We start from the raw sequence: 13,968 nt of genomic DNA, 5'->3' as shown, positions 1-13,968 counted from the left end.
TGTTCTCTCATTGAAAAAAGTCTCAATGGTACTTTTTTATACATTACAATAATATATAAAATACTTTTACTTCAATTTTTTTTCAACAATAAAGTAGAAGTTAGAAATGAAAATGCAATTTATAGTTCAATACTTTAATATCAAGTATATTAATATTAATATGATAAACATCTCAAAAAATAATTTATGAACAAATAACTGTCTTTTTTCAAAAATGTGCTGAATAAAGATTCGTATGGTTTATAATAATACACAAAAAATAACATTATTGGCAATGTTCGTTATCTACTGGAAGCATTCTTTCAATTTTTCAGGAAGAAAAACCCCTTTTTCAGTAATGATTCCGGCAATTAAGGAAGCTGGTGTAATATCAAAAGCAGGATTCCAGCAAGAAATACCTGAAATAAACCTCATTGAATATTTTTATATGACATATTACACCATAAAATTTAATATATACTTTGTTCATTTATTGTAAAACCACTCTTCTCAAAATTTGGCACTATTCAAGAGAAGTGATACCAAATATATGTGTATCATCTCATGAGTATCTATTTAATGATTGATATGAAATTTACATAGGTTGTACAATTAATGCAGAGACTATTTTCTATTTTATTTTATTGTATTACCTTGTGCTGCAATTCTATGCTCTCCAACATGGGTGATTTCCCTGTCAGGTCTTTCTTCAATTATAATTTGATCTCCATTTGAAATTTTCCTATCAATGGATGTAAAGGGGGCAGCTACATAAAATGCAACCCCATGATACTTGGCCAATACAGCAATTTGATAAGTTCCTATTTTATTTGCAGTATCTCCATTAATGGCAACCTGTATGAATAAATTTGATTGCTTTGAAATGATTTGCACACCACTATCACTTATTCCATACCCTATCTGCGCCAACCACAACTGCTGAAATATTTCTTTGTTTCATCAAAGCTCCTACCATGCTGTCTACTATCAATGTTGCAGGTATTTTATCATGAACCAATTCATAAGCTGTAAGTCTTGCTCCTTGATTATATGGCCTTGTTTCAGTGCAGTAAACATGTTCTATGGAAGAAGTGAATATTGAATCCAATATTCATCTTATGGAATAGATTAAAATTTTATAACTAAGCCCAATAAAGTTATTGAGTATTTCAATGTGTGATTAGAAGAATATAATGGTATCAAATAAAATACTTTAAAAATCACTATATGATTATGTTTCACTCACCTAAACGTTTAAGAGTATGTAAACTCCTGATAACTCCTAAAGCTGTTCCATAACCTGCAGTTGCTAATGAACCTGTGTTGCAATGAGTTAATATTCTGACAAGACCGTCTCCTGGAAATTTTAGCAAAATTTCTTTGGCACCGTTCTCTCCAATTGCTTTGTTATCAGCTATATCTGCTTCAAGCATAGCTTCTATATCAGATATAAATCTGCATGAAATGAAAATTGTTTCTCAGATTAACATTTGGTTAATGACAGTTTGTTGGACTGCCCTATTTGGTTATCTTAGGTTAGATTGAATCATTATAATTAATATAAGTTCTGGTAGATTAAAATTTACCTCAAATTGATATTTCTTAAACACAGGTATAAATTGCTATTGAGCATATATATTCATTTTAAGTAATCAATAATTGATTACCAAATATTATTGTACCACTGACTGAAATTAGTGTCCAAGAAATGTAGGTATAAATTTCAAGAATCTAATAAGAAATTAATTTTTTATGTTAACATAATAGAATCTTTCTGAAAAAGGCCATATATTAAAAAGTAATAATTTACCTTGATTTCATGGTTTCTAAATTGATATTTTCATCCTCATACAATCTATTTGCTAAAGCAATCAGATCATCTGCTGCTTTCTTCATATTTACAGCTGTAGGTCTTGATGAAACTAGATAATTAAGTTTCCCTTCAATTTCTTGTCTCAAATCTCTTTTGGAATCAACTTTCTCATGTTTTATTTCAATGGCCAAGCTTAAACATCCAACAATAGCTATAGCAGGAGCTCCTCTTACCTATCAGTATAAAAATTGAAGAAATAAAAATAAAGGATTTCCTTTTCATACAAGTATTCACCTGCATTTTATTGATGGCTTTCCAGCCATCTTCAACCCCTTTGATAGAGACATATTTGGAATGAGCAGGCAGAAGTAATTGATCTAAAATCTCCAAACTGTTGTTTTCATACTTTATAGCTCTTAAGGACATTTTCTTGATGAAAAGATTTTTTCACCTGAAACTCTAAACACCGCACGCTTGTTATTTGTATTTGAAAATGACTTTAAAAATTACCTAATAGGCAGAAGTTACGTAGAATTTTTTTTAACAAACGTGCCACTACTAAAATAGTTGTATCTTGTTTTGAATAGTTAGGTTAGATTAGATTTAAGAAAAGTTGCCAAAAGGAAATAGATAACCTTTATTTGTTGCCAAAAGAACAATTACCTACATGTTATCTCATCTCCTCATGATTTATTTGATAAATGCTCATCAATTATTGGTTAATTAAGATAAGCCTATTTTTTTTCTTTTGATACCCAATATATACCTAGCATATCAACAAGTTTTTTGGGTTGACATATACGTAACGAATTCGAATAACGTATGCACTGAATGACAACTGTAAAGTTGGACTTTAATTTATAAGCATTTTTTGATTTAATACAATTTGATGCAATTATTTCTACTAGAAATATTTTCACAGCTGCGTAACCGGTAAATTGAAAGAACCAAGACTATTTGAAAAAAATCAAAGAAGAAAAAAATATAAAGATTCTTTGAACCTAACCTATGATTTATTGTTTGTGTTTGTATTCCCACAGAAATTGTACTAAAAAAAATTGATATCGATTAATTATTATGAGTGTTGATGTTTTATTAAAATCACCATCTGAAATGAAGAGGGATCAAGAAAATGGTTCTGAACCTTCAGCACCTGTTACTAAAAAAGGTATACTCACCTCTTTTAAATCTGGCAAACAGATGGGTATACCTGAGTCCGATTTATTAGGACAATGCCGATTTGTATCTGAATTCGAAAAACTAAACAGAATTGGAGAAGGTACTTATGGCATTGTATACAGAGCTAAAGACACTGTTTCTGACAAAATTGTTGCCCTGAAGAAAGTACGAATGGACCAAGAGCGAGATGGTATACCAGTCAGCAGCTTGAGAGAAATTCAAGTTTTATTGAACTGTAGGCATGAGAATATCGTGCATTTGAAGGAAGTTGTAGTTGGTAAAAGTCTAGAAAGTATTTTTCTTGCAATGGAGTATTGTGAACAAGATTTAGCATCTCTATTAGACAATATGCAAGCCCCTTTCACCGAATCCCAGGTAAAGTGCATAATGCTCCAAGTTTTGAGAGGTTTGAGATATTTGCATCATAACTTTGTGGTACACAGAGATCTGAAAGTTTCCAATCTGCTTATGACAGATAAAGGATGTGTTAAAATAGCAGATTTTGGTTTAGCCAGATGGTTTGGGGTACCTTTGAAACCGATGACTCCTCATGTTGTTACTCTGTGGTATAGAGCTCCAGAATTATTACTCGAAGCCCCAACTCAAACTACTAGTGTTGATATGTGGGCAGCTGGATGTATTCTTGGAGAATTATTAGGCCACAAACCTCTTTTACCTGGACGTTCGGAAATCCAACAATTGGAGCTTATTGTTGATTTATTGGGAACACCATCAGATGCAATCTGGCCTGGCTTTAGCCAGTTGCCAGCTCTCCAAAACTATACGTTAAAACAACAGCCATACAATAACTTAAAACAGAGATTTCCATGGTTATCTGCAGCAGGTTTAAGGCTTCTTAATTTTCTTTTTATGTATGATCCTAGAAAGAGAGCTACAGCAGAAGAGTGTTTGCAGAGCAGTTATTTCAAAGAGCCCCCTCTTCCTTGTGATCCAAAACTCATGCCCACTTTTCCTCAACATCGGAATATTAAAAGTAGTAAGACCTCTGATGTTAACACAGGAGCTGGGGACCAAACTAATAACCTTCCTGCTATATCCGACCTTCTGGGTTCATTGGTCAAAAAGAGGAGAATAGAATAGTTTTTTAAATACTGTAATTGATTTTAGGTTCAATATAACAAAAATTCTGTATCACTTTAAGTATGTGTGAATAAAATTTGAATGATCGAACTTGAATTATTTGAAACAAAAATACCTATTTTTTGAATAAAACAAAAACTAACTGAAACTTTCCATATTTCAGGATTATTATTACAATTATAATTATAATTGCATTAGATAAAATATGATATATCTTGAGTTGAGCATGAATCACTACGAGAAAATTAAATCCCGGTTGCAAGTGAGGTTATGTATACCCAACCTCAATAAACTCATTTCCTTTCTAAAAATACCTAGTTGATCAATGATTTAATTGGTAAACTTCCAATTATGTGAAAAGACTGAAATTTGTAAGATCGACTATGGTAAATATGGCACTAAATCTTTTATATAATTTTGTAAATCTATATTTTAAAATTTCAGGCTGTATTAGGTGCACAATTAGTCATTACACTTGTAATGATAAGTGTAATACAAAAATTAGGACCTCATTTTTCACTAGGAAGATGGCTTTTATGTTCTACTGGACTAATTAGATACTTGTACCCCACAGATTCCGAGCTGAAGCAATTAGCTAATATAAAAAAAGAAAAACCAAAACCTAGAAAGAATAAATTGCAAACCAATGGTAAAGTGTATGGTGATACTTTTCACATACCTCGAAATTTAGATGTCCAGTTAGAAACTGCAAAAGTCACACATTTGGATGTTGTACACTTACGATATTTTACTGAATATCAATGGCTAGTAGATTTTGCTCTCTATACATTAATAGTTTATTCTCTTACAGAGGTAATATAACGTTTCTTATATAGTGATAGTTTTTCTCATAATAAATACTTTTATTTCTGAATAGGTGTATCAGAATTGGTTTCCTTTAAAAAATGAAATCAACTTGAGTATGCTATGGTGCGGAGTAGTTATCCTTTTTTCATTGTATCCTTTTATAGTTGAAAGTTTTAATTTCAAGATGAATTATGAAATTTCAAATTTGTTGGAATCATAAGCTTATAAATATTTCTTACCTGGACATGAAAGAAGGAAATTTTCCTTATAAGTAATTCAGTAAATTGTTGATGTCCCTTACCATACAGTATTTTAAAGGAGAGGAGTCTGTAGGTGAAAGATCAACATGTATTGTAATGGGATTTACTTATCTCCTAATTTCCATGATAATTTTAATAGTAGATGAGAAAAATTTGGAGCTTGGATTAGAAAATGCTTATAAGAGTTTTAATGAAACGGCTTCTTCTTTTCTCAGTAGTCAAGGATTGAGTTCAACGTGAGTATACTTATGTTCTTAAAATTGCCAAATATGTATATAAATGTACAACAAATATATCACGGATAACATAGTATAATTGAGCCGTTTATTTTGAAAGTGACCTAACTCCGTTTTTCAATTTTCTGCTGGTTACCTCATTTACATGTACAACTTCATGTTATTTATCAGTGACGCACTTCAGATTGCTTATATTCAGAGAAAATACGATACATTTTTTACACATAAGTTTTCCGAATTAATTGAATAACTGAGCTGTGTAGTTTGAAACGCAAAACTTTCAATATCTCGATTTGAAGATAAATGGAGTTAGGCCACTTTCAAAAGAAGCCGGCTCAATTCTAAATCAAATCAAATTAAGGTATACTTTATTCAATGTAGTAAAAACAAACATAAATATGTACTTTTTTAAACTAAAAATATTACTGTCCTCAAACTAATATCTCTAAAATTCCAGAAAATTGAGGTAAATTTGAAATGAAATACATACAGAAATATAGATTTGTTAATTATTATTATTACTATTTTTATAATCATAATATTTCATATTATGATCTAAAAGATGAATATAACCAGATTAAATATACCCACTTGAAATAATTAAGAAATGAAATTATCGCTCATATAAGTAAATGAGTGGTATTCTCTTTTGCTACTTGTTCATATAACTATATTTTAATTACAAGTATTTTATTAGGATCTGAATTTGAATTATTTCTTCAATTTTACAGAGGACCAGCTTCGAAAATTGTGTTGAAATTTTTCCTTGCTTTATGGTGTGGAATATTAGGAGCTGTCCTCACTTTTCCGGGGCTTAGGATTGCTAAGATGCATTGGGATTTACTGAAGTGAGAATAATATTATAATAAATGATATAAAACTTTATTCCCAGAAACTATGGCGGAAAATGTACAATATGAATGTTTACATTTCTTGCAGATATTTTAGAGAGAGTAAAACAATTCAGATTTTATTAAATTTAAGTTTTGCTATGCCTTTTCTTCTTGTCGTGTTATGGATCAAACCAGTTGCAAGAGATTATTTGACTGTTCGAGTTTTTTCAGGAAGAGAAAAACCATTGTATGTATATAATTTTTTTAATGATTTGCTTTAGTCTTATGGCTAATACTAATGAAAATGAAGTATATCTAAAAGGCCCCACTCACACAGGGAGATAACTAAAGACTTGAATGCACATGCCACATTGAATCTTTGGGAATCTAGCGATGTTTGATTTTTCATGTACAATTATAACTGCATAGGGAAGAGTCTTTAAGTTGGGAACAAGTCTGTTCATTATTCCGTATATTATTGGAAGTCTGGAATAGTGAGGTTTAGTTGAATACAGCATAATAATCAAAGAGACTAAATAACATTATCTCCACTTGACACCATTGTATGCCAACCGGCGATTTTACCCATTGTGTGTATGGGAAGAACAGATAAGAAGTGCTACTTAATGCAATCAAACCCGTACACTCTTTCATCTGTGAGAGTGGGGTCTTAAGATATCCTGCAATTAAAAAAGTAAAGTAGAATTAGTCAATTAATGAATAAAAATATTTTGAAATAAATGAACTGAAAGATGTTGGATTTTTTAAAAATTTCATAAATAATGAAATATCCGATTAAATTGTTTCTTGCAACATACAATTATTTGGTTTTAGGTTGACTGATGAAGCGTTTGATACTTTTCGTGTTTTGGCTATTGTAATAGCTATGTGCATAAAAATAATACTTATGCCTTGGTACCTTCAAGCCTATTTAGATATGGCATATCATAGGACTGAGGAGCAGAAAAAAGAAGCTGGAAGAATCACAAATATCGATTATCAGAAAAAGGTCTAGACTCAATAGATAACTATTGGAAATAATCAACTCATTTATTGTATTTTTTTCAGATTAGTGCTGTTTTTTACTATTTATGTGTAGTAACAGTACAGTATGTATCACCAATTATTATGGTGTTGTTTTTCACTTTCATGTATAAAACTCTTGGAGAGTATAAATGGTTAGGGATTTTGGATACAGGAGAATGCTCCCTCAATGATGCTCCTCTAAACAAAATCATGGAATCTTTAGGTACTCCAAGTACCCAAGGGGGAACACTTGCAGATACTGCTGCTGATGTTCATTTAGCTATTGAAAATCTCAAATCGGTTAGTGTGTTTTTCAATGTTTTAATCTTAACATAGCAACATTAACATAGTTTATTTCCAAATTTCTCAATATTTTAAGGAGTGATGCTTGGACAGAAATTAAGAGAAATCTTCCATATAAGTTTTTGTTATAGGCCCCTTTCCCTCTTTGAAATTGAAAAATTTAGTTCATTTAACCCTCTGCCAGAAAAAATATATTTTTGTTCCATATAGGAGTAATTCAATACATCTCTGAATTCGAACAAGAAGAATATGAGTATTATTTCATTATTATGTGATTGAATAATCGATTTTGGACGGAAAAGTCAAAATACATTGTTGCATATTGTCTTAAATCAATTTTTTCATTTGAAGAATGTTGAAGAAGCAAAATATTTCGAAGCAATATATGTATAGTTAAGGTTGATTTTGCTACCCTTTCAGAATATTATTTCGGAAATCAGAAAAACTGTCAAAACACGGAATTTAAATTGGAATTATCCAACAGCCAAATTAAAAAAAAATTTTTATTATAAACCATCTTAGTTTTAGTCCATGTATCACCTCCTAAAATCTTCATCATCAATTCTTACACACAAAGTATATGAATCCAATTTTTATAATGAAAGAAGGATCGATTGAAACTCGACAAATCGAAATCAAAATACTTAGGAGAAGAGTTCCGATTATTGAAAGGAGATGTGGTTTAAGAACATGCGACGAAGATTTTGTTGAATATTTTTATCTGATTGTTATTTTATCGTTGCAGGTGTTTACTGTTGATGTGTTCAGAGGTCTTTTTGGCTTTTCAACATGGTGGTGTTGTTTTGTGTATTTTGCTTCTACTTCAGTTGGTTTAGTTTACCAATCTTATTTCTCTGGAATATGAACTTCCTATATTCCTTTATTTACTCTGAGAGTAATATTATTTTGTACATGAATTCATTTTATGTAATTCAAAAATGGAATGAACATTTTATTTATTAAAAGAAAATAGTCATAACAAATTTGATGTCATATTCTTGAATAAACAAGAAATTTGATTTGATCAGTTGAATAATGAACGTTTCAATAACATGATTTATTACAGAAAAGTAGATTTATTATTATATTGGAATATCATATGTGTGGAATGTTAGATTTTAGAGAATGGAATGTTTTCAAGGTTTCTCCAATAAAAAATTTTGTTCAAATAAGATTCCTTATAAACATATAGTTTGAACTGCAAAATTAACAGAAGATAATACAATGATACTATATGCAAATAATAATTTATTTTTATTTCACTTCTATAAAGGTATATTATAGAGAGGACTCCAATTTTCAGAAATATAAGTTCATTAACTTTTGTAGGAAGTTTTTCTTCCTCTAATGACCATTTGATTTGTTTCCATATTTTGTTTTATTCAATAAAATAATTGAATGTTATTGTTTTTATTCTATTTTTTATTCCTTATCTAGGTATCACAGATCTGATTAGCTTTGAATTAGCCCAGAACATTTTAAAAGATCCTATAATATCCAAATATTCTAAATAATATTTAATTAAACTTTTTAAAACTTCATACTTCTGGAAACAATTTTCGAGTTATTAATCAGACCCAATCATTGAAACTTTGAGTGAAGACAAGACGGAAGATTATATCAATAGGCATTTGAGAGATTTCCTCCAAATCTTTTATTTCATTATTATAACAAAGACTGTGATTATACACGTGGTATATTTGACAGTTAGTGATGAGAATTGGCGCGAAAATAAGTTCTCGTATTCTAGGTACCTGCTTTTTTCTGGAATATTCTGTAATCTATAACAATGAAAGGAGAATTTTTCTCATTAGAAAGCTTACTTATATCAAATTGAATATGTCATTCTCATTCCCTATAATTTTGATATAAACATCGCCAGAGATAACAAATTTCTGCAAACATCTAGGTATTATAATAAGGGAATTTGCACTGAATAAACCGTTACTTTAATCGTTTAATATTTATGATTCATAACAATCTCCAACCAAAACTTATTCATTGTTCGGAATGATTATAATATGATAAGGAAATTCATAAGAATATCATCATTGTTAATTTTTTATCGTTTTATCAAAACGAGTAGGTTTCATCAGTCTTCATTTCCAAACCTCCTAAAACAATGGAGGAGACTGATGTGGATACGTACATTTTTAGAGGAAACTTGAATCAAAAATATATATTACCGAAAAAGGCATTATTTTGAATACTACAAAAATATGTTAAGCAGAATATGGTCTAAAGCTAATTATCATATTATGTATTTATTGTGAAAAATTCCCTATTCTACCTATATCAGACTATATTTTTTGTTATTCATTAAAAAATATGTCTCCTCTTCAATTAATTACAAATATATTAATTTTTTCTTTGAATAATGAGATGATCTTCCTCTTTCCCTTTCAAACCGATTAAATTAATAACTCATAATTAGTTAACGTGGTCTCATTTCTGGCTTACTCATCCTGAATTAATCATTGATCAGAGATCACGTCGTAATTCAAATCCCCACCTAACTTCAGTTCCATGCAAGTTTATTGACTTTGCTGTTGATAAATATAATTTTGCTTTTATTGCAGAAAAAACTACAAGGTTTAAGGTTCATTTTGAATAAAACAGTTGTATACAATGCAAGAATCTTTAAAATCAATGGAGAAACTTTCCAGAATGTTCTTATTTGATTTTTAACCGCCAAATTCCCCCCACTTCTTACTTCCGCTTAAATTATATAATATAATTAGGATTTTGAAGATAATGGAATGATATCAATGAGGAAACCTGTAGTAAATTAAATTTTATTTCATATTTCCCTAAAGAAAATCATGAATGATTTTAAGATAATATTTCCAGAAAATACTAGAATTATCGACCGGGCGGAAACACGAAACAACGCCTGACTAGCGTCACTGGAAAAGCATCTCCTATTGGTCGCCGTACCCAAGCTTCTAGAAGCATCTTTGCGACTACGTATATAAACAGCCATTTTTCTTATATATGCGATTTCATGTTGAGCAACTCAACTATACACTAGGTTTAATTTAAGTATTTATTGAAGTATTGTCTGCAACTTAAGTTTAAAATAAAAAGGTAAGAACATTTCTTTAATCAAGTTAATGCGATTTGTCAGAATTCTTTGTCAAAGTAACGTTAATTTTAATTTTTGACGCACGTGTATAATTTCTTATTAGATTGAATAAGGTTTTAAAAGATAATGTAATTCTTTTGAATTATTTCCCTGAGTTTTTAATTAATTATTCCTATATTTTTCTTTCGCAGATGGCAAAAGCACCCGCAGTTGGTATTGATTTGGGAACCACCTACTCTTGTGTCGGTGTTTTCCAACATGGAAAAGTTGAAATTATTGCCAACGATCAAGGAAACAGGACAACACCGTCCTATGTCGCTTTTACCGACACTGAGCGTCTCATTGGAGATGCTGCCAAAAACCAGGTGGCGATGAACCCCAATAACACAATATTTGGTAAGTTGGCATTATTTTAATTAATGCCTCTAAGAAATCGATCCTTGACCTTGGCCTGAAGAGAATTTCCGTATTTGTAGATTCTTACTTCAATGACCTTATCGCCGCCTTAATATGGCAAACATTTTCAAGTATAATTGCATTTTTCTTTTGGTCCTGATGCATCAAATTCCATCATTTTTATTACTGATATGTTGATATACTTTTAATTTTGAGATGTATTCTAAAAATAGTTGTCATGTGGTAGTGATATTTCAAAAATATCTCATGTTATTGCATCTGCGAGTTTTGAATTAACACTAATCTTTTATAATTTCTGTTATTCTAAATTTTCATAATTTTCATTGCCAACGAACAATAAGACATGGTTGAATCCAGTAAATTATGGAATTGAATTTAATTTTCATGATGATATTAAATGTCATGCCAGACTAGAGTTTATGAGCTACATTTATGATTACTTTTTGATCTGAGTATTATACTGATATATATATTTGGTGAAGCTTTTTTGCCTTCTTTGAATTCAATTTTCCCTTTCTTTTAGATGCGAAACGTCTTATTGGGCGTCGTTTTGATGACACCACTGTCCAAGCTGATATGAAGCACTGGCCTTTTGAAGTCATTAATGATGGAAGCAAACCAAAAATCAAGGTAGATTACAAAGGAGAAGCAAAAACATTCTACCCTGAAGAAGTAAGCTCTATGGTTCTCACAAAGATGAAGGAAACTGCTGAAGCTTATTTGGGAAAAACTGTCACCAATGCTGTTATCACCGTACCTGCCTACTTTAACGATTCCCAAAGACAGGCTACCAAAGATGCTGGTACCATCGCTGGTCTCCAAGTTCTACGTATCATCAATGAACCTACCGCAGCTGCTATTGCCTACGGTTTGGACAAGAAAGCCACTGGTGAAAGAAATGTACTCATCTTCGATTTGGGAGGTGGTACCTTTGATGTCTCTATCTTAACTATTGAAGATGGTATCTTTGAAGTAAAGTCAACTGCTGGTGACACCCATTTGGGAGGAGAAGATTTCGACAACAGGATGGTCAATCACTTTGTACAAGAGTTCAAGCGTAAATACAAAAAAGATTTGACCACCAACAAACGTGCTCTTCGTCGTCTCCGTACATCATGTGAAAGGGCTAAGCGTACTCTATCATCCTCCACTCAAGCCAGTATTGAAATCGACTCACTCTTTGAGGGTATTGATTTCTACACATCCATCACTCGTGCTAGATTTGAAGAATTGAACGCCGATTTGTTCAGGTCAACCATGGAACCTGTTGAGAAGTCCATCCGTGATGCCAAAATGGACAAGACCCAAATCCATGACATCGTTTTGGTAGGTGGTTCCACACGTATCCCTAAAGTACAGAAGCTTCTCCAAGACTTCTTCAATGGAAAGGAACTCAACAAATCCATCAACCCTGATGAAGCTGTAGCCTATGGTGCTGCTGTACAAGCTGCCATTTTGCACGGTGATAAGTCTGAAGAAGTACAAGATTTGCTTCTTCTTGATGTTACACCATTGTCACTTGGTATTGAGACTGCTGGAGGAGTTATGACTGCTCTTATTAAGAGGAATACTACCATTCCAACTAAGCAAACTCAGACCTTCACCACTTACTCTGACAATCAACCTGGAGTACTTATCCAGGTTTATGAAGGAGAACGTGCCATGACAAAGGATAACAATCTTTTGGGTAAATTCGAGCTGACCGGTATCCCACCTGCACCACGTGGTGTCCCACAAATCGAAGTAACATTCGATATTGATGCTAATGGTATCTTGAATGTAACAGCCATTGAAAAAACCACCAACAAAGAGAACAAAATTACCATCACCAACGACAAAGGTCGTCTTAGTAAAGAGGACATTGAACGTATGGTTAACGATGCTGAAAAATACCGTAGTGAAGATGAGAAGCAAAAGAGCACCATTGCTGCCAAGAACGGTTTGGAATCTTACTGCTTCCAAGTCAAGAGCACGATTGAGGATGAAAATCTCAAGAGCAAAATCAGCGAAACTGATAAGACAACCATCATGGAAAAATGTAACGAAGTTATTGCTTGGTTAGATGCCAATCAATTGGCAGAAAAAGAAGAATATGAGCACAAGCATAAGGAATTGGAAAATATTTGTAAGCCAATCATCACTGCCTTGTATCAAGGTGCTGGTGGAGTTCCCGGTGGCATGCCAGGTGGTATGCCAGGTGGCTTCCCAGGACCTGGAGGTGCCGCACCTGGCGGAACCGGTGGTGCTGGACCAACTATCGAAGAAGTTGATTAAATTAATCACTTGTTTCATTCCAATTTTGCAGTATTATTGCAGACAACGCTTTATTTCATACTTAGTGTTGTTGTTTTATTGAAATCCAATTACCATCAGCTGTTTTTATCTTCAATAAAATGATACTGAATTGATATTTAGTTTTTTCTTATGTTTATCCCTTATAATTTAGCAGAATTAGTTTTTAATATTTGTTATCTTTTTTAATAAGATAATTTTGTAGGGTGTCTCTCCTTGTTAAAGTCCTTAATAAATAACTGCTGTGTAGACACATGATTAGCACCTTGATAAATGCTGTTTTGAGTTTCTGAAGTCGACATGAGGTTTCAATTATCATTACCATAAGATCTTCAATCAACAATACTACTAATAAAATGTAAAATAATACCATTGTATTGATGTCATTTATGTTCGATGGGGAAGCTTTTCTTTTATAAGGTTTTATTATTTATTTATAATCAATGTTCTTAATCTCCGTTCTAAAATTAATTTTTGAACTACACATTTTGTGGGCAGTGTCGGCTATCGAAGACTTTGAAAGACTTAATTCGAGATTTAGTAGCAGATAAAGCTCGATCAAAGTACCTGAAAAAAGTGTTACTCGAATAATATTTATATGCATTGAGTGTAATACATCTTGGCACTGATGCTTTTG

General features: G+C 31.7%; 4 protein-coding genes and 1 long non-coding RNA gene across 7 annotated transcripts; 3 read left to right on the top strand and 2 right to left on the bottom strand.

The window, feature by feature from the left end:
• Positions 1–118: 118 nt before the first annotated feature.
• On the bottom strand, positions 119–2,606 carry LOC123677046 (methylthioribose-1-phosphate isomerase). Of its 3 annotated transcripts, none has more exons than XM_045613469.1 (7): positions 2,460–2,606; positions 2,087–2,251; positions 1,790–2,025; positions 1,226–1,434; positions 896–1,059; positions 633–834; positions 119–398 (listed from the first exon to the last, which is right to left on the bottom strand). In XM_045613469.1, exons 2-7 carry the CDS (start codon positions 2,216–2,218, stop codon positions 286–288), a joined length of 1,056 nt encoding a protein of 351 aa, XP_045469425.1. In that variant the 5' UTR covers positions 2,219–2,251; positions 2,460–2,606; the 3' UTR covers positions 119–285. The 3 variants fall into 3 exon arrangements, with proteins under 3 accessions (XP_045469425.1, XP_045469424.1, XP_045469423.1); XM_045613468.1 differs by having other exon boundaries at positions 2,456–2,602; XM_045613467.1 differs by having other exon boundaries at positions 2,303–2,542.
• A 96-nt stretch (positions 2,607–2,702) lies between these two features.
• LOC123677045 (cyclin-dependent kinase 10) lies at positions 2,703–4,162 on the top strand. The gene has a single exon (XM_045613466.1). It carries the CDS (start codon positions 2,870–2,872, stop codon positions 4,070–4,072), a length of 1,203 nt encoding a protein of 400 aa, XP_045469422.1. The 5' UTR covers positions 2,703–2,869; the 3' UTR covers positions 4,073–4,162.
• A 135-nt stretch (positions 4,163–4,297) lies between these two features.
• On the top strand, positions 4,298–8,941 carry LOC123677044 (transmembrane protein 161B). The gene is made up of 9 exons (XM_045613465.1): positions 4,298–4,458; positions 4,517–4,885; positions 4,950–5,029; positions 5,160–5,375; positions 6,107–6,223; positions 6,315–6,455; positions 7,043–7,217; positions 7,277–7,534; positions 8,283–8,941. Exons 1-9 carry the CDS (start codon positions 4,456–4,458, stop codon positions 8,400–8,402), a joined length of 1,479 nt encoding a protein of 492 aa, XP_045469421.1. The 5' UTR covers positions 4,298–4,455; the 3' UTR covers positions 8,403–8,941.
• On the bottom strand, positions 6,459–9,411 carry LOC123677047. Its single transcript, XR_006747038.1, has 2 exons — positions 9,292–9,411; positions 6,459–6,888 (listed from the first exon to the last, which is right to left on the bottom strand). It is a non-coding gene; the product is annotated as an uncharacterized LOC123677047 (long non-coding RNA).
• A 1,047-nt stretch (positions 9,412–10,458) lies between these two features.
• LOC123677043 (heat shock 70 kDa protein cognate 4) lies at positions 10,459–13,449 on the top strand. Its single transcript, XM_045613462.1, has 3 exons — positions 10,459–10,624; positions 10,814–11,018; positions 11,563–13,449. Exons 2-3 carry the CDS (start codon positions 10,814–10,816, stop codon positions 13,311–13,313), a joined length of 1,956 nt encoding a protein of 651 aa, XP_045469418.1. The 5' UTR covers positions 10,459–10,624; the 3' UTR covers positions 13,314–13,449.
• Positions 13,450–13,968: the final 519 nt, after the last annotated feature.

This window comes from Harmonia axyridis, chromosome 3, assembly GCF_914767665.1.
Source record: "Harmonia axyridis chromosome 3, icHarAxyr1.1, whole genome shotgun sequence".
In the NCBI taxonomy this organism is placed as follows: Eukaryota; Metazoa; Arthropoda; class Insecta; order Coleoptera; family Coccinellidae; genus Harmonia; species Harmonia axyridis.
This window is presented reverse-complemented; position numbering and strand designations above follow the sequence as displayed.